Source organism: Numenius arquata, chromosome Z (assembly GCF_964106895.1).
Source record: "Numenius arquata chromosome Z, bNumArq3.hap1.1, whole genome shotgun sequence".
NCBI lineage: Eukaryota > Metazoa > Chordata > Aves > Charadriiformes > Scolopacidae > Numenius > Numenius arquata.
The window spans coordinates 83,758,504-83,780,267 of record NC_133616.1 but is presented as its reverse complement, the minus strand read 5'-3'; the positions used below and the strand labels follow the sequence as shown (position 1 = coordinate 83,780,267).

The 21,764-nt window shown below is 38.8% G+C and overlaps 1 protein-coding gene across 1 annotated transcript in view; it reads left to right on the top strand.

Moving 5' to 3' along the window:
- KIAA0825 (KIAA0825 ortholog) overlaps window positions 1-21,460 on the top strand; it is a 216,580-nt gene extending 195,120 nt beyond the window's left edge. The window contains exon 19 of the mRNA XM_074166415.1: window positions 21,346-21,460. Coding sequence (XP_074022516.1) covers window positions 21,346-21,460 — 115 coding nt within the window. The remainder of the gene's footprint in view (window positions 1-21,345) is intronic.
- The last annotated feature ends 304 nt before the right edge of the window (window positions 21,461-21,764 follow it).

Genomic DNA, 21,764 nt, shown 5'->3' with positions numbered 1-21,764 from the left:
CTCTGCTCCCTTAAGGTAATTGTATCACACTGTGATCCTTAGAAGCACACTGAAAATACAATGGTTTAAAGGTAAAAAAAATGACATTATCTTTCCATATTCAGGCGTGTTATGACATAAAATACGCATGGTTTGTTTATACTAGTTTATAATTTTCGTAGGTGTCCTCTCTGTTTCCGTTTCAGAGTTTTAGTGCAGCCGATCTAAAAATAGTAAGAAAAAAGCAACTTCAGCTCTGTACTTCCTGCATGTGGCATTAATATTGGAAATATTGTGATGAATTTTTCTAAATAATTCATTATACCAGGCACTCTAAAATTTTATTTTTATTTGGTATTATTTTGTCCTCTAAGGTAACATGACAGGATAACTGTCTTGCATAAAAACTGAGATCATCACTCTTTTTCACTGCCTATCAACCAGTTTGTGCTTAACCAAGCATTTATTTATTAGTTCTTAATGGTAAGGTCCACGAGGTTACTACACCTGAGAGAAAAATCTGTTAGACAGGCTTTCTAATTAATCGCTGGGAGGGTTCAAGAAGGTCTTGTTATTTCTGTGTACAGTAGAATTTATGTAGTATGTTACAAGTGTTGATTGCTAAAGCTGCAGCTCCTTTTTGTTTCTTCAGATCTGTAGTTCTTTTTGTGCTAAACTATACCATTCATATCATTCTGTTTGTAAACACACGCGTAAGAAGGTGTGTGTAGAGGGACAGGGGTCTAACTTTTTGCCTCTTTGCCCCTTGAGCATCTGGAAAATTAGGCTGGTGAGAAAGAAAGGGAAAAGGTATAAGAAGAATATCAAAGGCAGCAGTTTCAAACATGGATGGAGGAAGGGATGGAAAATGACAAAATAAACATCCCGTATGAAAGCAACAATCACATGGTTTACAAACAACATAGAGTGGAAATCCTGCAAAATGATTCAGGATATCATTTACTGTGTGTTACCTTATTTTGCCTAAAATGTCAGAAACTGGCAAACATGACCATTTAATGAGATCTGCTAGGTGGTGTCCTTCTGTTCACTCAGGCCTCTGCTGCTGGAATACAGGAGGCTCCTGAGGGCCAAGAAAGCTGGAGAAAACTTCTGACCTCCCACAATATCCATGTGCTGAGATTCCTTATTAAAACCCCTCTTTTTAAAAAATCAAGTTCTGGAAATTAATGTCATCCACACCAGCTTCCCCCCAGCTGAAGTATAGTCGCAGCTGTAGAGATGCTCATTTGGCACCATGACCAGGAGGGATGGGGAAGCCGGAGGAAACATCTCTTCAGTCACCAGTGTCGTAACAGAGTAAAACTGCCCAAACCGATCCTTATGAATGTAACATCTTTTTATTTCTAAGGAAATCAGTTGCAGCAATGAGAATAAGTAGATCATGTGGAAAAAAAACAGGAGTTGAAGGATTATTTCTTCCTTCTACTTCTTCAGTGAAAACCAGAGTGCACATTTTGGAAGACTCTGAACTCTGGGCCACTGTAATCTTTCTGTGCTTTTTTTTTCACTTTCTGTTACATAGAGATACATTTCTCTATGTGGCTCTTTTGAGAGGAATATATAGAAATTCAGCTGTATGGGTTTCTTGTGCCACTGGAAATCTCCATACAGGAAGCTGAAGGACTGTGTTGCCAATGGTCTATTAAGGAAGCAGTTTAAAGTCCCTTGACTGGATCCCCTTCCTCTGAGCTCCTCAAAGATGTATGTTTTTTCTTCCCGTTTTCATAGATCAGTGTAGCTTTGCCCTTACCTATGTGCAAACCTTCTTCCCTTTTCATGTCACTCTTCTTTTGCCATCTTATCTACATGCTTTCCCCCTATGCCTCTGGAGCTCTATGAATTTCAGCCTCTTTTGAGTAGGTTCTTCTTTTTGCAAAGGGGTGTCCTCATCTCTGCTGCAGGCGGTGTTTCCGCAGGGAGAAGTAGCCAGGAAGCTTCTCCTTGTTTCCACTTTGCTCCCTGAGGTTTCCCTTGTTTCATCAGATCTCAGGAGGAAGCCTTTGTACTCCTGAGTATCACCAAATGCCAGTGAGGGCTTCCACACTGGATTTCTACATCCTTAAACAAAGCTACAACTTGAATTGCTGATGTCCATTTGAAATATATGGAGAAAATCCAAACTTTGCCATGTTCTCTCTTTTTTACTTATAGAAAATTCTTCCACAGCTGCATATTGTCTATTTTGCTAGAACTGGATCTAAAAAAAAAAGGATTAGTTAACAAATCATAATATTATAATAAAGGTTGTGAATAGGTAGATAATTGAACGTATTTGTGCTGGATTTGAGGGTGGTCAAACACTGGAGCAGGTTGCCCAAAGACGCTGTGGACTCTCTGTCCTTGGAGGGCTTCAAGACTTCACTGGACATAGACCTGAGCAACCTGGTCTAGTTACACCAGTTTTGGTTGGTGGGATTGGACAAGATGACCTTCAGAGGTCCCTTCCAGTTTTGATGGTGAACAGCAATGAGTGTGTTCAGTCTCTGATGGAGAACATTTGTGCACGGTATTGAGCAGCTTTAACTGCTAGAACCTGGCTGAAGACTGGGGTCTTGTGAAAGTCCACTGCTCTGGTCCTCAACCTAAGAGTATAATAAAGAGTTTTAGCAGGCAATTAATCTCACACCGGAGTGACACCACCTGGAAGAATAAAAGGAGCAATGCTGTGATTAAGATTGAGAAAGAGCAACGGTGTTGACAAAACTGAGAAATGGTAAAGCCATTTGAGATCGAAAGAGGGAGCCTGATGGAAATCCTCAAAGACTGGAGACTCTGTGATCTGAAAGAAGGAGGGTACTTCGAGGCAGTCCCTAGAAGAGTGTTGATGGACCATCCCAAAGCACTGGACAAAAGCACAGCTCCCTAGTGCATTAAGTGGCAAATATGTCAGAAATCGGTAAAATGTAGTGACTAAGAGCGCATATGAGTGGATGTTTGTGCTTTGGACTGGTTTTAACTAATAAGAACACAGGTCCTTTTCCCCTTATAATAGCATCAATTAAATCAGATATAAGGTAATGTTAACCCTAAGAGCCCCTTGCATCAATTCTTAAATTGGAAAGTTACTATTTCCAGAAAAAAGGTAAATATTGAATACCAGAATAATATTTGGCATGTGAAATTTCATGAAGAGTGATTATTTTATGGACAAGTTTGGGCTAAAGATGGATACAGCACAGTAATCTTCAATTTTAACTAAAAGGCAACTGCTGTGCCCCCATCATTGAGCTGTAATTCTTACAAAAACTTCAATTAATTGGATTTTTCACCAGAACTTTTCTGTTTGATTTAAAGTACCATGTAGATTCGTTATAGAAACTTCATTTAAATATGGATTTAATTAGAAATGTTTTATAATTTTAATGAGTCTTAAAAGTCTTTTGATGAGCAGTCAGTGTAATTATGGTATTTAAAATGATTGGATAAATGCATACTTTATAATTTACCTTCCTCGCAACTGTGTTTTCATGCTGGTTATTTTTAACATGAAGAATTGTTTCATTTTGTGTCAGTTTATCCTCCTCTTCCTTCCACAAAATGTTTTATCTCTGAAATAAAATTAAATATGCATGATACTAGTAGTATTGGATAATATTGTAATAGCAGAGTTAAAAAATCAATCTGAGAGGCAAATTATTTTGGTTTTGTTAGAGAAGTGACTAAATTGATAATTTGTTATCCAGAAGTAAATTACGGGCTAGCTCTGTCCTATATGTGTTGTCTCTTTTGTGCTTGAGGAAATTACCTGCAAAATTGCTGCAGAAGACATGTTGCAGTAGGTATTGTGCTATCAGCAATCTGCTTCACTACCACAACATAAAGAAAGAGAGAAGCTCAGCAAATTTAGGAAAAATACGGAGGTTATAGAACTAGCAGTTAAAAGGCGGGGGGGGGGGGGGGGGAATGGGCTTTTTAATGCGTTGTGTACTTTATCACACAACCTACATGGAGACCAGTAACTGTCGCGTGCTGAGCCTTACGGTTCACTCTTCGGAAACACTACACGTTAGCTCCTGCGTATCTAATAAACTGTTGTTTCAGTGCTTTTTTTCCCTCTGTGTGTGTGTTTTTGGATGTATTTTTTTATTAATGAAGACTGGGCTCATAGTAAGTCGCGTCTTCAATACAGAATAGGTAAGCCCATAGTAGCGCAACCAGCCTCGGGAAAGCAGCAGTGAACAAGGATTTTTACATATTGTTTCTGGGTTCTGCTGTACCTCTCTGCAGATCACTCAGATCTCTCCTGCTGGAAGGCTCCAGGAGGGTCGCATTTCCCCACAGTCCCCAGGTCTGTATATTTACTTTTTGAATGAGTATTTTGGGGAAAAATACTTGGCTATAACGCAAGGCACGTCAACAACTCCCAATCCCCTGATTTGATCTCCTTTGGCTTGTGGGTCGCTGGCCATGAAGTAGTCATGCCTGATCCACCCAAACCTTTAGTGTCTTACCCAGAAAAGACTGTAAAATAAGGCTAAACGTGATGATACCTGCTTCAAGTATTCACCCACATCCAGCACATGGAGCCCCTGGTCCTTTGCTTTATACGGATCCGCCTGTGGGTTTGCATCTTGCGGCGTGAGCCGGCAGCTAATACCAACGAGGTTCAGAAATTTTCCTCCTCCTTTCGTGAAACAATATGAAAATGTATCCCATTCTGTTAATTGCCTGTCACCCGTGCAGTGCCTACCTTTTCAGCATAAGGAGAAATTTCACCATGCCTTGCAGGTAGATACTTGTATAATATCATGTATGTATTGTCATCTTCATATCTCATATCTGTGCTGCCATAGGGAAGGCTTAAGATCTTTTAATTTTTGCCATAGTATACGCCTGTTGGACTTTTCTTGTGAGTATTTAAACTTTTTATTTGGAACATAATTTATTACATGGTCAAGTGCTCTGGTTCTCAGATTTCTCACACAGCTTTTCAGCAGCTGTTAATTCCATTTTGCCATGCACTGCTGTGTAATTTAGTGGTACCAAATATAGTTCTGGATAAGTTGCTACAACTTTTTCTTCTTTTTGACACTGAAGTACACTTACAATTTTTTTAATACCATTTTTCCATGAACCCATTTAATTGTGGCTCTCTTGGACTCAAAATAATATTCATTTTGTGAAAAATGGCTATAAGTTTAGATCAAATTGTAGCCCATGACCTGTCATTTCCACAGTTGATGTGTCTCTCTGGCAAACACTGGCTTAAAAGCTTTATGATCTGCAATACCATTTTTTGGATATTGAGAATACTAATCCAGAACCATCACATAATTCTTTTTCTGCCTTACACAAATAAATCTGTGCTTTATAAATAACACACTATATATAACACACTATTTTACACACTCTAAATCTGTGATTTATAGTTTTGATATAAAGCTTCTGTGAACATATTTAAGATTAGAATATCAGAATCACATAGTTACTTCTTTTATTTTTTTCGTATGTTTTAACAAATTTTTTTTTTGTGAAAACAAGCTTTTAAACAGTATTGACCTTCTTAAACTTTTCTGGGAACTCCTTCTCTCTTTTTATGTTTTTGTTTCATTCCACTTTCTATGTACATAGGTCTTGTTCATTTTATCTTCATGCCTTGTTTTTTTGTGATTTCAGCTAGTTCCACGAGGTTGTAAAAAGCTTTCAGTCTTAGAAATATTTTTGTCCTTGAAACAATTGCATAATTGACTTTTTCTATTTACTTATCTTTCCATCTACTTAATATATTCCTCCAAGATAAATACTTTTTAAAATCTCTGTTCTCAGGTTTGCCTATTTTTGATTCTTTTATTTATTAACCCTTTATCTTCAGATTTATCTTCAGACCTTTAAGCCAGTGTCCAACTTTTAAAATTTTTAAATTAATTACTTATCCCAGTAATATCCCAGTTTTGGGGGGGTCTGTCTATTGAATAGATTCCAGAAGGAAATCCCCTCACCCTTCGCAGGTGGTGCTGTATTGCACAGGGAGTAGCTGCACCTTGTTTCTTTGCAGGAGTAAATATTCCTAGTTTATAAGTTTTTCAATATCAGCTTCGCCCAAAAAAAGGGCAACTGCTTAAGTGTGTCTGTTTCTGTGTTTCTGCCTTTTCCTTGTTCCCATTTTGCTGTGTCACTGATGATGTCACTTCCTTTTTAGCTGCCAGTCCACATCACAGAATTTACAGCAGCAGTCGTGGATTCGAGGAGGAAAGGAGCTTGTCTGTGGTTGGCACAAACAGGGGAAAAACTTATACCATGCAATATGCGTAAACCTCACTGCTTCTATTTTGGCATGATGTCAATTTTATGAAACTATTTAAAGGCATTTTGTACAGACTCCATCGCGTTTTTTGCCACAGATACTTGCCCAGTTTAAATCTCTTCCATCATACCCGCACCTCCCAATCTAATAAATTTTCTGTGTGGATTTTAGGGTGTGCAGCTTTACAGTGAAAAGAAACTCCATGGCAGAAAGTGAAATCCTCCCCAAATGCCCTTTGTTCTTATTATTCGTCTTTTAGAAGAGAGAGGTCAGAGTCTTTTTGAGAGGAGAATGGGTTTGTCTGTTTTCTGCAGCGCCGCAGTTGGGTTTTGAACCCCGATGCGCTAGCGTGCGTGCATCTGAGAAGCAGAATATGGGTGTCAGAAGACGGGCAGCGAGCGACTGTGTAAGGCAGGAGAAGTAGGTCTTTATTTAACTACCATTTGTACGAGCGTAGGATAAAAACGAGCCAGGCCTGTGGTCATCTTGCGCTTGACCTACCGAAGGTTCTTACGCTCATAAAAGTCTTAATGTAGCCATTACAAGCACTTCATCTCTTCCTCTGAAGTGACTCCGTCGCTAAAAAACATTGTAAGTAGACAGACAACGCACACTTCTACTCCGTGCCCACTTCTATCTTCGTGCTTTCGGCCATATCTGTGGGGGCTTCAGATAATTCAGAAACAGAAAAACTGATGCTTAGGATGAAATAGATAATTCAAGTGCCAGCTGTAGCAGTCACTGCAGGTTTTATGATCCTAAGGCTCCTTGTAATTTCTAAATCTATCATTCTTATTAAAAATACTGAATAATTAAAACCATTTCAATACATTTTCAACAATTTATTCTTTCAATATTTTATCCTAGAATAAAGTTCACAGGATGCTCCACAAATATGTAGTAAGAAAGCTGTTTGCCTTGAGCAGAAATATAGAGAGTATTAGAATTTCAAAAAAGAGAAACATTGCACTAACTTTGGCTTCATGGTCTCATTTATTGTAATATCCATCATTTCTTTATTTCTTTGGCAGCTCTTTATGCAGGAATTATTCTTTTCCTGAAAGCACTGAACTTTGTGCAGATTTCTGATTTTTAAAAATAAAAAATGCATTACCAGGAGTTCAAATATGGCAATGAGTTATTACCTTTTTTAACTCTTTGCTGCCTCAGATCTATCCTAATCAAGGTAGATAAAACACTGATGCTTAGCATCACTTGCTCTGAAATGTGTAAGCTGCTGCAGAGACGTTAATAGGCTGTGAATTCCTGTTTCAAATGCTGAAAATGGCATTGGTAGGTGTTTTGGCAGATACTGCAGGCTCCACCCGTGGCTGTTTTTTCTGGACATCTTCCGGATTTTCATGTGTGGACCTATGATATCTGGATGGTACACAGATTTTTATTGGCTTGGTTTTTGGTACACCTGTTGGATAAAGAAGGAGAGGAAATTATGCTCCTGTTACGAGAGGACTCCTGAGATGTAGAAGATGTTCCCATCCTGCCTCACGATGAAATACAAACCTTTTAAAGTTCATCATGTGGAGACCCAAAGCCAGGAGCCTGGCGGTTGGGGATTTCACCAGGACAGGGGAGAGCCTTCCTCTGCCACTCTTGGGGTGTCTCCCGTGAGTTGTTTGAATTAGAAAGATACAGAGAGTCTCACAGTCACACTTCCTTTCTCCTGTGCTAAGGAATTAATAACATCCTCACTGAATCTCTGCATTTCAGCCTGATAAGAGTGCTGAACATCTTCCCTCCTTCTCCCCACATCGTTGACCACGGCGGCAGAGTAGGGATGTGGGCCTTGGTCCTGGCTGGCAAAAGCCAATCTGTCAAACTGCCTGAAGGTATTTTCTTGATTTCTAGCTTGCAAATGTGTTTTCCTTTGAAAATGATGTAAAAGCGGAGATGCTTCCACAAAAAATGTTCATCAAATTGGTGTTTTCTGCGTCAGTAAAAGTTGTGAACATATGTCTTCATGAGTCTCTCGGCTGCAGATACATGCACGTAATCCCAAGCAAGTTCCCAGTTCCAACAATCAGTGGGAATAAATATCATTTGCATGATAGCAACAACAAACCTGTGCAATTCAGTTGAATCTCCGCCTCTCACCAAGCGTTTGCAGGGTGCTCCTGTTTTCTTACATGTCTTTTCCTTCATCCGTCCCCTCCCTGCTTTGTGACCTCCACTCCTGACATCGTCTGCGTCGCACACAGCAAGCTGTAAAACTGCCTTTTTGCTTTTTCTGTTGAATAATGCCATCCTTAGCTTCTGTGTCCTATAAAACAATGCCAGCAGACAGTCTGGCAAGTAATTTGCCAAATGTTCTTCTCACTAGCCTGTTAGGAAATTAATTAAATCTTCACTGGAGGACATACAAAATCGATATTAAATATAGTGTGCTCAGATCTTTTAAGTTTTGTCGTATTATAATCCTGTTTGTTTTTTTCTTTTTGTACCACAACGCTTTGGGTATTGCGTATTAATGAGAAATAACGTAGTAGGCCAATTCCTTTAGTATTTATATTAAGTAGAGGAAAAATCCTCAATCACTGCTTGCTTTAGTAAAGCCAATATTATAATTTAAATTATTCTACTGGATTAATTTGAAAACTAGAGCCTCATAATCTTTAAAGATAATTTGAAAACTAGAACCTCATAAGCTTTAAAACAATATTTGCACAGTAGTGTTTACCATCCCAAGGAATGGAGGAGTCGAAAAAAGCTATAGTAAATATGAGGTATATTATGACATTTTCATCATGTAGTATTTCTGTTTAATCGACCCCCAATTTAGCAACTAGTCTAAATATGTATCTTGAAATATAGTAAACGCTAATTACAGTTAAATGATTTCTGTGTGCATGCATGTTGAGTAAATTAATTAATCAACATGATTTTAAAATGTATTTAATACACAGTTTTATGAAGTTCACTTTTCATAGATGCTTTCCTCAAGATGAGTTTTACATACCAGAGCTGTTCTGTAGAGTCACCAGGCTTTGCAGTGGGTCCAAACCAGCTGAAATTTGCCTTTATTTATTCATCTTTTTCCAGTTCAGGACAGTTGAAGGGGTGGACCTCAGCTAAGCAGAGAGTGCAAAGCTCTTTCCCAGTTTATTCAAGAGAGCTACGGGGGAGTTTCCTCTGCCCTGCCTTGGCTGGAAGGTGTTGGTCTGCATGACTGATTTCCAATATTTTCTGTCTTCTTTCCACTTACTTTTCTCTTCCTAGTATTTGTGGCGTTCTCATTTCTGGATGTAGATATTAGTTACACCAATACAGGCAATATTCTCCTGCATGGAATGAACTGGGGAAAATTACTAGTTTTTCAGTTCCAGGCATAAACAAATGCTGTCTTTCTGCATTTATTTATTTATTTATTTTGCATGGACCCTTCTGTTAAGGCTTACAATACAGCACTGAAAGACCAAAACGACTAACAATGATCTCTTTGGACAGAGATCTTGTTTATGTACCTTTATCTCCTCCTCAGTATTTGCTTATTCACCTGTGTGCTCGTCTGAAATTGATTTGTTAGGCTATGTAGATTTTTATCTACAGATTATTTTATTCTTCTTTGAGATGGTATCTCTGCATCAATTGGTTGTTGCATTTTCAGTCTGGCCCCGGTAATCCTCAGGGAGAGCGAGACGGGGTTATACAACTGGTTACTAAGTTTTGAAAATAAAATAAGAAGCAGGTGCTGGGCTTCCAGGCTTGTTGAATTCAATTTTTTTGTATCTAACAATGGAAACCAGCCAATTTATCCCGGCCTTTCCATCTCTTATTGTGTTTCAATTTTTGGCATATTCTTTCCCAATCTCTGCTACTAAAGGATTAATCCTGACTCAGTATTAGCCATTAAGGATCAGTCTGTTTAGTGCACAGTTTCCTTTCAGAAAGGTACTTTGGAGCTGAAAAAAGTGCTCATACATTTTATTATACTAGACATCTGTTTTCTAGGCATACTAGACATGCAGGCACTATTCACATACTGTTCTTTATTGGAGGGACCACACTTACCCTGCGAGTGTCAGAGAGGGAAGTGAAGTACCGATGTGCAGTGCAGATGTCTGATTTGGGCCTCTTTACTTCAGTATTTCAGTCATTACAAAAGTTATGATCACTTTGCTTTTTCTACACAGGGACAAGTTTGCATGGATAGAGCAATGTAAAGGCAACATCCTTCCTTTTCTCAGGGTACGTGTGACTCCCATGATGTGGTTAGAGGTTCCTATGGGCTCATCCAAGCCTTGGGAAGTCAAGGGAACTTTTGTTCAGTAGTATAGAATCATAGAATAATAGAATTTTCTAGGCTGGAAGGGACCTTTCAGACCATCAAGTCCAACCATTAACCCAGCACTGCCAAGCCCACCACTACCCCATGTCCCTCAGCACCACGTCTGCCCATCTTTTAAATACCTCCAGGGATGGTGACTCCACCACTGCCCTGGGCAGCCCATTCCAAGGCTTCATAACCCTTTCCGTGAAGAATTTGTTCCCAATATCCCTTCTAAACCTCCCCTGGGGCAACTTAAGGCCATTTCCTCTTGTCCCATCGCCTGTTCCTTGGGAGAAGAGACCGACCCCCCCCGGCTACACCCTCCTTTCAGGGAGTTGTAGAGAGCGAGAAGGTCTCCCCTCAGCCTCCTTTTCCCCAGGCTGAACACCCCCAGCTCCCTCAGCCGCTCCTCACAAGACTTGTGCTCCAGACCCCTCACCAGCTCCGTTGCCCTTCTCTGGATGTGCTCCAGCCCCTCAACGTCCCTCCTGTCGTGAGGGGAGCATTTGTAGTAGGAGCATTTGACACACGGCAGAAGAACTGTGACCACTGCTGTCTGGGTGAAGGGATTTTCCTGTAGGGAAGCTGTATCTGAGCTGGAGGCCAGGACACCCAGGGAACCCCATCTCCCACAACACTAAGCCTGGGACACTTCCCACATTGACTACACCTTCCCAGGGAACGCAGCCTCAACAGGCAGAACTACTGAAAAGCATATAGTCATGCCAAGAAATACACCTCCCAGGAGTGAAATAGGTACATTCCAGTGGCAGATGATTATATTGAAACATTTGTAGATGTCCTTTTAATACCAACAAAAGATAATTATTTCCCTTGTATATAGCACTGGGATTCTACACCCTGCAACGCGGTTTTGCTTGTGTGCCATCTTGTGATATTCTGTATTGGATGGCTGTCAGCATTTTCCATAAGGCACTCTCTACTTTTAAGACCGTGTATAAATGTGCTGTCTCCAAAGATTATTCAAACTGCAAGCAGAAGGTTTAGAATGTGTAAAAATGCCAAAATGAAGGTCACCTGAGCAGTGTGAAGCCTGACCCCATCAGCGCAGGTATGGCCTCCTTCACTTGAGCCAGGACCACGTGGACATAACCTCTTGCAGATGGGCGCTGTTGCTGGCACTTATCTATAACACTCTGTCGTGCCATGGAAATATCCTAGCGTGCCATCTTCAGTTACAGGAATGCATAGAAGTCGGAGCAAGATGCAGGTGCAGCGTGCAGGAGGAGGGACAACGATGCCATATGGGACCATGCTAATGGCAGGGCTAATGTTTCCTTTGCTAAGGCTTCCTGCTAGGATGTCTATAGGTGTGAAGGAGACATGGGGTTTGTGTGCCATCTGGGGTAGCTCCACATGGTACGGCGAAATACCGTGAAACGTGGAGAGGCTGAGAGAGCTGGGACTGCTCAACCTAGAGAAGAGAAAGCTCAGAGGGGACCTTATCCATGGGTATGGACACCTGATGGAGGGAGTAAAGATGATGGTCTCTTCTCAGTGGTGACCAGTGGAAGGCCCAGAGGCAATAGCGCAAAAGGAATGCAGGAAATTCTGTCTGAATATAAGAAAAACCCCTTTTTTTAGTCCAAGGGTGGTCAGGCTCTGGACCAGGTTGTCCAAGGAAGCAACGGAGTGTCTGTCCTTGGAGATACTCCAATGGGATGTGGCCCTGAGCAACCTGCTCCAGGTGGCCCTGCTCTAGATGAAGACCAACCTTAGGTGCCTACGACACCCCACGATGGGCCATACCTGGCCTGGGCACGACTCGGGGATTCTGGCCACAGGCCAGGCAGAGTGGTTTTTTCTCTAATATGAACATGGAAGGATGTAAGATTTTTCAGCAGCTCCACCATTTTCTCAAATTGGGATAAGACCTTTTGGTACCAGTAAAAGTATTAGCTTCCTGGCTCCCCTAAATTTTCTGCTTAGATTGCAGTCTTTTTTTTTCCTGCGTTTTATGAATTGAGTGGGATTCTTTTAAAAGAAAGTAAATTAATATTTTTTTAAAATACAATGCATTAAGAAAACTAGGGGATTATATTAATCCCATAATAATCTGTGTTTTCAAAATATTCATCTTTCTATGCTAGAAAGATGCATGGTAGCCCCTTCTCAACAACTGGAGGAGGTTTCTTGTTGACAAAATATGAATTTTTTATAGTCCTAAGCCACAAAGCTGTCAAATTATCAAATATAATTTCTCAGCAGATATATCTTGTGTTTGTATTTACGGAACATACATATGCCAGAGTAACCACATTTGAAAGCTTAATCCTTTAAAGTATTTACATTGGATTTTTCAACATTCATTATGAAAAGCCTTTGTAAATTGAAATAAAAAAGGGAGGGGTGAAGAGAGGGAACAAGTAGTGCATGAGCTGAAGAGCAAGATATTTTTAGTAGATGCGTTTTTGTTTCCTAAGCTCTACCACGTATCATATGCAGGTAAAACTTACATTTACTGAATGGAAATGTTGCCAGCTCTGTGATCATAAGGTACTTCCTTTTGTGAATTTGGGCCTCTTGATTTTCTTGAAAAATTATATTAATGCTCAAAATACTTAAATTCATTTCATATGGTGATTAGCAAGTTATTTAAAATTATTGAAAGTATGAAATCATTTGAATAGTCACCTCCAAGCACTTATCTTAGACATAGTATTATTGATCCCATTCTTCCATAAAACCTGCCCTCTTGAATGCCTGCATCATTACTCCGTTACTTGCATGAATATATGTATGCATATATATGTATATGGTATATATAGATATATATAGACACGCTATATGCATATTATATTATATATAGTTGCAATAATATATGCATTTGCACAATCAAGCATACGGTGTTCTCAGTTCAGAGAGCCAGATAAACAACTTCATGCATCACAGGTTTTGGGGATAGTCTAAAGAAGAAATAAAAGACCGGGGACAGGGTACAACCTGCAGACAATTGGCACGTGTCATCTTCGCACTATTATTTCTGTGAATGTTATTATAAGAAATTATTCTTTTGTGAATAAACTTTGCTTAAGATTCTCAGCAGTTAGACTAAGAGGGAATGTGTTTTGGTCCGGATCTGAGTAAAGCACAAGTCCAGCAAAACTGAAGCTGTACAAATTAACTGTAATTAGGGTTTGCATTTTTTGTTTAACTTATTTTAAAAGCAACAGCATAAAATCTAATCTAATTGGGCAGAAACCTAACAAACCAGACTATTTTCGGCATAAGATATAGTGACAGCTTCAACAAAGCTGGGTCAGTATGAGCCTAATTGTCTGAAATGTCCATTATTTCAAGCTATGCAGTTAAGAAAGAGTTGTAAGAATGCTGAAAAATGGACGTTTAAGGTAATGTTTTTTTAAAAAGAGCCAACTGAAATGTTGAGGATATAGATAATTCCTATTTTCTACTGTGTTAGAATTGTGAACGAAAGGGGTTAAATTAAAAAAAAAAGACCTAAGAGAAAGCTTCATCCCCTTGCAGCATGTTCTCGCTGTCTGTAGCTCATGTCTTGGTGTCTGTGAGGCTTGATTCACCGTTTTTCAAGGATGTGGGACAGCAAACAGCAATAACAGGGAGGCTGGGCAAATACTACCTCGCCTTTCTTGTTGCAGCTGGAAAGCTTCTAAAATTTTCGCTGTGTGCCTTCCGCTGCCCTTGACAACATCCTTCGCGGCTGTGTTCTTGCCCTGGAAAAGGGTCTTTCATCATTTTATTCCAACACTTGTGAAGTTTCTATTTCAGTTCAAAACTTCTTAAACATCCTTCTAATGTCTTAACTTCATAGCTGGGACAGGTTAACCTGTGAGTCACGGCTCTATTCTCTTCTCCTCTCTTCTCATGACATACTTTCTAAAATGTTTCCCATGAGCTGATTTCTTCAGTACATCGAGATACGGTCTCTTCTTTTGGTTTGCTCCTTGGAAGCAGGAACATAACTCTGTTGATCACTTGTAGCTTTGTCTTCCTTTCATTATTTTTTTCCCTCGCTCCGATTCTTGTGGTGTACAGATAATTAAAAACATAAATTATAATTCTCAAGATGTCTTCTTCCATATCCTCTAGGAAGTAAAGGAATTTGTTTTATTGACTGGGAAAATTCTGGGAGGGCATTTTTCATGGTGCTTGTGTACATGTGAGAGAGAGGAATTCAGCAAAATTGTACTGGAATTTTCAGGCTTGATTTATTTCTGAACATGATGAAGGACACTGATTTTCACATAGATTGTCCTGAAAGCTTTCCACTGTGGGGGGGATATTGTTTATTTTGGATCAAGAAAGGCAAGTGAAGTGTTTTGCATTAGGTAGACATAGAGATGGTGTGATTTCAAGGTGAGTATCACTACCAGAACGTTTACCTGCATCACGTTGTTCCTCTGGGTGTTGTCAACAGTGCAGTAGTTGTATATTTGAAGGCTTCCCCCCCTCATCTTTTTTTAATGTTCTTCAGGGGGGTATGTGTTTAGTAGGTGGATTAAAGAGAGATTAAAAAATCTTAGATGATCACTACCCAAATGACTGAAACAAAGCAGACATTTTTTGAACGGCTAATATTTAAGGAGTTAAGATGTCAGTCACAGTCTTAAAGAAATTATTTTAACCAAGTGCAATCTGGTAAACTACCAGAGACTTCCCTTTTAATTTGAGACTGCCATTAGCAAAATAAAACGTTGGCCCACACAGAAACAGAAAGGTTTTTCAGAACTTGAGATTATGGACAAATACTGGATTTAGCTGGCTGTCTAACATTGATGTAAAATGCATTTCGTGGTCTATGATTTCTTACGCTACAAAAAGTGTATTTACAGCTGAAATATGAAGTGAAACTTACAGAGATGTATATTCTTCTATTACTTAAAAACGGCAAACAAGATACCAGCTGCTGAGATGTCTTGGCTGGTGGTGAAGTATAACATGCTAGACATTGATAAAACAATTGTTTCACTGCCGGCAAGAGCCTCATCCATCCTGTGTCTCTCATGAACTTCAGGAAGCAAAAAGGTAATTCATTAAAATACTCCTTGAGCTGGTAGCAAGTTACTCTCTTTTATTTATCTGCATGATTTCTCTACCTGTTGCAGCTCAGTGTAGAGAACACTACTGACTTCACTGGCAGTATTCTAATACATTTAAATGTATAAGATTATTTTGGATTAAAATAAACATTTACATGTACATTTAAAATTTAATGTATTTAATGTAATTTAAATGTATTGATTTATCATAAGAAATCTCAAGAACTATCCAAAAATCCAAAGTCCACATATTTTCCATCTCAGGTAGAAATATGCCGGTATAACCCGGTGCAAAGGGATAACGGTTGTTTCAACGAAAATTTGGTTGAATTCCGTCAAGGTCCTGCACAAGTATGAGAACAGGATGCCTGATGATGGCTTGTAACTACAGTGGAGGTTCCAAAAAAAAAAAAAAAACCCACCAAAACACCAAACCACCTGCTTCTGCTTTACTCTTTGTCACGTTCTTCTTTCTCTGTCAACGGCTGGCAAAAAAATGGTCAGTCTCATCTTCATCAATCCGCTAATAATATTTACCATAATTATTCTACAAGGAGCAAGTGTAAGCACAATGAAGTACATGTGTAAGCACATGAAGACCTCTTTGGGAGAAAATACGATTAATCATTTCGCGTCTGCTCAAGTTTAAAAGGTGACGGGGAAGCACTTGGAGAAGAAAAACACTCTTTAAACAGAAAGGGACCCCAGGACCAACCGATGCGGGGAGGCCCCACAGCTGGGAGCGCACGACGAGCGAGAAGAGGCCACAGCTGGTGGCACGTTTTAGGGTTAAATCCCCTGCAGAAAATCTGCAGCCACTAAACAATGGGGATGAATTTCATCTCCATTTCGCAAAATGGCATCAATTAGTTGTTTATGCACAAACTATCACTTTCTTTTGCCTTCGTTGGTTTATGGCATTATTTGCAAATAAGTGCATTTAGAGAGAAGTTTGAAAATTACAGCAAAACAGTTTCTGGAAGAAACTGAGGATGATTATGTGGAAAATATTTTCATGTAAATTACATGAAACGATTCTTAAATCACATAAAGATAATAGGGAATGTAAGTTAAGTTTAAGCACCTTTTTTTTTGTGTTCTTTTCCTACTCCTTCCTTCTTGCATAATACTTGGCAGAAAAAAGACCTTCTCTACTTGTGCTCACTGGTTTTATCAAAACTGCACTTGAAAATAGTGTGTCTGCAAAGCTTTCCAGTGGTAATTCACCACATTAAAAATAGATAAGCTTAAGAGCTTGCGGTGCTTGAAGTGTGAATGTTTACCCACATTAGGAGGTTTGAATGGCACTGTCTGCATCTGATTTAGATTAGATGTGAATTATGTCGTCTTCTTCGCTCAGCATTGAATACATTCCCATTTTTTGATACATAGCAACTATTAAGTATATCTGTTATGCAATATGGAAATGCATATTTTCAGCTGTCCAGTTAATGTTTCATTATTTGGCTTTCCAGAGGAAATAACAATGCTGTCATTGGTTTCTTTTTTTACTTCCATAGTTATGTGTGATGTAACATTTTTCAAGACACTAAGAAATGCAATAGATATCAAAATACTGAATGAGCATGATTAGCAATACATAAAATACCACTATAAAATTATATTAGGGTGGCTCTTTCTGTAAACTGCTCACTTTTTAGACATTGTTTTGTATAAGCTTTAGAAAAGAGCAGGGTTAGTCTCTCAAATAATGCAAATAGGGAGATTTTTCAAAGTCCAAAATACATCTGAGGTGAAAAGTATTCTTACATTTTATTTACATGTTTATTCTTGCTTATAACTTTTAACATATTTTTTCCCTCTAATCTTTACACACTTGTTATAACTGATAAACAAACTTAGTAGCTAATCAAAGAGTATCTATTAAAATAAACTTCTTAATGAAATTTCTTAAAATCTGGCAGTCTGGTACAGGTAAAATCTGTGTCACTTTTGGTAATCATAGAATCACAGGACAGTTTGGGTTGGAAGGGACCTTAAAGACCATCCTTAAAGACCATGCTCTGGGCAGCGTTGGTGTTGAAGTGTTACGATTCTTGAAAAGTGCCTTCACAGGAATATATCTGCAATTTATAAAATATATGCAATATTGCAACACAAAATCAAAGCAGGAAATATATCACCACATTTTAAATCCAGCCCTGCTAAAGTGTCCGGTATCCTTTTTAACTGATGCATAGAAGAAGATTTTTCTCTGCATCTTTGCAAGCACATTTGCTGTTTCTTTACCTTTTATACTTCAGTATAGTGGAAAGAGAAAAGTACCACAAAACATAGTCCCGTATACCCATTTATATAAATGGATGTATTGAAGCTAATTATAAGTAAGGATACCACGTGGATGCATTGCTAGCCCTGAGCTGGAATCACTGGATCTTACTGGGGCACCGAATCCTTCTCCCCTTGAACTTTGTTATCTTGTGGAAGCGCATGCCAAGACTTCTTCCTCTCTTGCCTTGTATTTATGAGGAGAAACAGAAGCCCTCCCAGTGATAGTCATCCTCTTTGACCTCATGATCCAAGGTCTAGGCTGACCAGCAGAAAACTTCACCAATTCCTGTATTTATCTGTGCGGACGTGTTTTGCTGTATCTATCTGGAAAATATACTTCTAGTTGGTTGGGGTTTTTGTCCCCTGATCTTCCACACACAACACAGAAATGAAGGGCGTACAGAGAAAAGTTTCTAGCCAATTCACTTCAGGTGCACCCAGTATGTCATCCGCATTATTCGATACCTCAGTGTGTTTTGAAAACATATTTCAAATGTTTAGTTCTGTAAGTACATAAGTAGTATTGGCCGATGGGCCTGAAAACTTGCAACACTACCCTAGAGATTACAAGGTGATGGGGTTTTATTCTAAACACATGCGTTCTTTTAAACATGAAGAATATACCGAAAGTTGATCTTTCTGGACACTCGGACTCATCTTCTTACGGCTATATGAGCTCTAAGCAAAATGTAGATGGTGATACAATGGGTTGGTTCAATTAATTCCAGTGCCGTTTTGAAATGCTGATTTTATTTAATCTTCCAAGATATAACCAGACTAAAATAAAATATATGCCACCTATCTATTTGGACATTTTCTCTAAGAGCTACGTTACTGGTGATTTGAAACAACAGAGGTGTGCGGGTTGGCTGTTGAGCTGGCGGGGTTTGCACTTGGAAAGTAATTCGTGACGGTAATTTCATTCACATTCACATTACTTGAACTGGCTAGTTGGATTTGTACCAATTACTGTTGCCATAACAATCATCACACGTTTTAGACATGCCAGTGAAAACATGTTCCATTTGGGACAAATTTTTGAATAGCAAATGTTGACTCTTTTTCCACTTGAATGCAAACACCTGATTTCTCCTCCCATATAGAACTGCACAGATACGTTGCGGCCTTCTTGCCTACTGCCCAGTAGTCTTTTAAAAAAAAATAACAATATCACCCCAACTTTAAGCATAAGAGTGGAAAAATTTCTAAATTGGATGAGGGACCGGGTGTTTGTCAAGCTCATTTCATAGATCTTTAATTGATGGATACTGTTAAGCGAATGCATAGGAGACATTCTTATCCTCATTGGACCTGCTTAAATGCTTTAAAAATAGACTACTTTTTGATAAAATGATAATGTAATGTATTAGTAATAACTTGTTATAAAGTGAACACTAAAGAATGTCCAAACTGGATGACATTGAAGATTTTTACCAATACTAACATTAAAGATTCAATGAAATGTGCTGACAAGTATGAAGTCACTATCTTTAAAAGGAATCTGCTGATTTATTGGTAAGCTTCCATTAGCCAAGACTGCTGGATTTCTGTGTTATACCTCCAGCAGTAACTGTTTTGAACATATTCCATTTAGCATTTTCAGTTGTCATCCTCCTAAGCAAATGGCTCCTCTACTTAAAAATATGCACCAAATCAAATTAATTAAAATGAATCAATTTGACTGGTAAAATGGTGTTTTGGAATGAATCTGAGGACCATAAATTCAAATTAAGGCTTGCACAACTTCTTCCTGGGTTTGGAGAGGCTCCTTGGTATGTTAACAGAAGGAAAAAGGGAAACCAGTCACCCTCTTTATCATCCTCCACCCAGGATGTTTGCAAAAGTAACTGCACTGAGGGCTTATACAGCCAGATGTTATATCCTAAACCAGAGAATGAAGCAGACAGACATAATAGCTATTAATTGTACCTAATGTTAATATTCAAATAAGAGTAAGTATGCTAACCATGCTAGTAGTCAAGTATGAGTGGAGTAATAGGAAGTTAACTATTGCAAAACTTTGATCGTGGACACCAGGTGTTTATCATTTTATTCAGTGTGCTTTGCTTGTTCCGATACTTCTCCACTCCAGGCAGTGATGTGGGTTGTCAGATTCAGTTTTTAAGGTAGAGGTATGATGGATATATGCTAATTTATACGTGTTCATTGAAAATATTTTTCCTAGCTGTATTTTAACAATCAGATTGTACTACGGAGCACTTGTTCTTTTTCTGGTGTTGGTAAGCTTTTAAATACAGTTCCAAAAAGTGCATGCCATGCTGTATTGCCAATGATTGTCCTCTTTTTGCAAATATGATGAATGCAATATGCTCTTCCCACCATTCTGTGGTAATTTGATTTATTCACCATTCCAAACTTGTATATGGCTTCTGCTTTTTGCAGTCAGAATGAGGACCAAAGAAGTGTGGGAACAGAATTAAAGTATTGCTCCTATATGGGTTTCCTAAAAGCAGTCTTTGTTCTGCTGCTCCTCTACATGTCTCCTGCTTTACAGGATCATCCCATGGCTCATTTATAATCTACTGGATTTAATACTTGATAATATGACTTCTGTATTCAGTATTCATACTTTACCTTTGGTCTTCAGCTGGTCTGAACTGTGAGCCTACGCTTTGTTATCTACTTAGAACAGAAAGAGATTAATGTTAAAGGGATATCAAACTCTTAAATATCCTCAAAATTTGTAAAAGAGATAGAGTCACATTACTGAGCATCATGTAGGCATAATTAGTGATACAAAGTTTAGCTGACTACATATCAGCACTATTTCTGCATTTATTATCCTGATTTTCTGCAAGGGAATACTGTGTGACTCTTAAGGGTTTATATTTAATTAACTGCTAGAGAAAATCAAAATCATCTTCATATTCTTTTTCTTCAGTTTTTCAGTTTTAATGGTATTAGGGCTTTGTCCTAAACTAGAATTGAGTATTCATGTGGAGAAAGGGAAGAACATGACATCTTGTTTATTTCTGGGTGCGATGGGTATACCTGATGGCCAAAGAAACAGCCAGTTTTGTGGTATTTTGTAACACAGTGTTGTCACTGCAAGAGAATGACCACCATTGGCATTAAATAGTTGGTTCAGACATCATGGGGCATCTGCTTAACTTCTAAAACCCTTGTTAGCTCTTTCACTGTTTCTCCACTCGTTCTACAAGGCTTCCACCTCTACCAATGTGCGTGGTATAAAACAGAAAGTACTATCACAATAAAATCAGTGTAAGTAATATTTTGTGGTAGTTTTGACAATTTGTCAATTGCCTCATGGCTGTGCCAGTTGTCTGTGGCAAGATTTTTGAGGGTTGTATTTTGTATGGTCCGGTAATCTCAATTGGTGTACACCCCCTGCTGGGGGGGGACAATGAATTAATAGTAACGAGTTTTGTATTGGCTTGCTTGTTCTCAAGTCTGGTTTAAAACACATGAAAAAAATTAATTAAAAGTTCTTTTTCTTTCAGGTGGGAGATGAAAGAAGGCGCAGATCTTGAAGATGAGGAGAAAGTTATGGTGGAACACTTAAAGAATGTTTATTTGACACAGAGCACTCCTACCTCAGAGGATAAAGAAGAATAATTACTTTGACAGGTTTCGGGTTGCACCTTTTTCTGAATTCAACATGATTAACTTAATGGCTTAGTTATAACTGACAGGACTAGAAAGCTCGGGAATATATATCTTGAGTGGGAGTTTTAAACTAAAGAACGTTCCCCCCGTTATTGTCTAGTCACCCCATCCAGGCAGCGATTGTTCACACATGCGTAAGGCGAGCAACAGTGTATGAAAATGTCAGTGTCACAAAACAAGGAGGGTGTATCTCGGATCTGCGGAGGCATAAACCAGAATGACAAACCAAGAACTGCTCTGAAAGTACAAAACT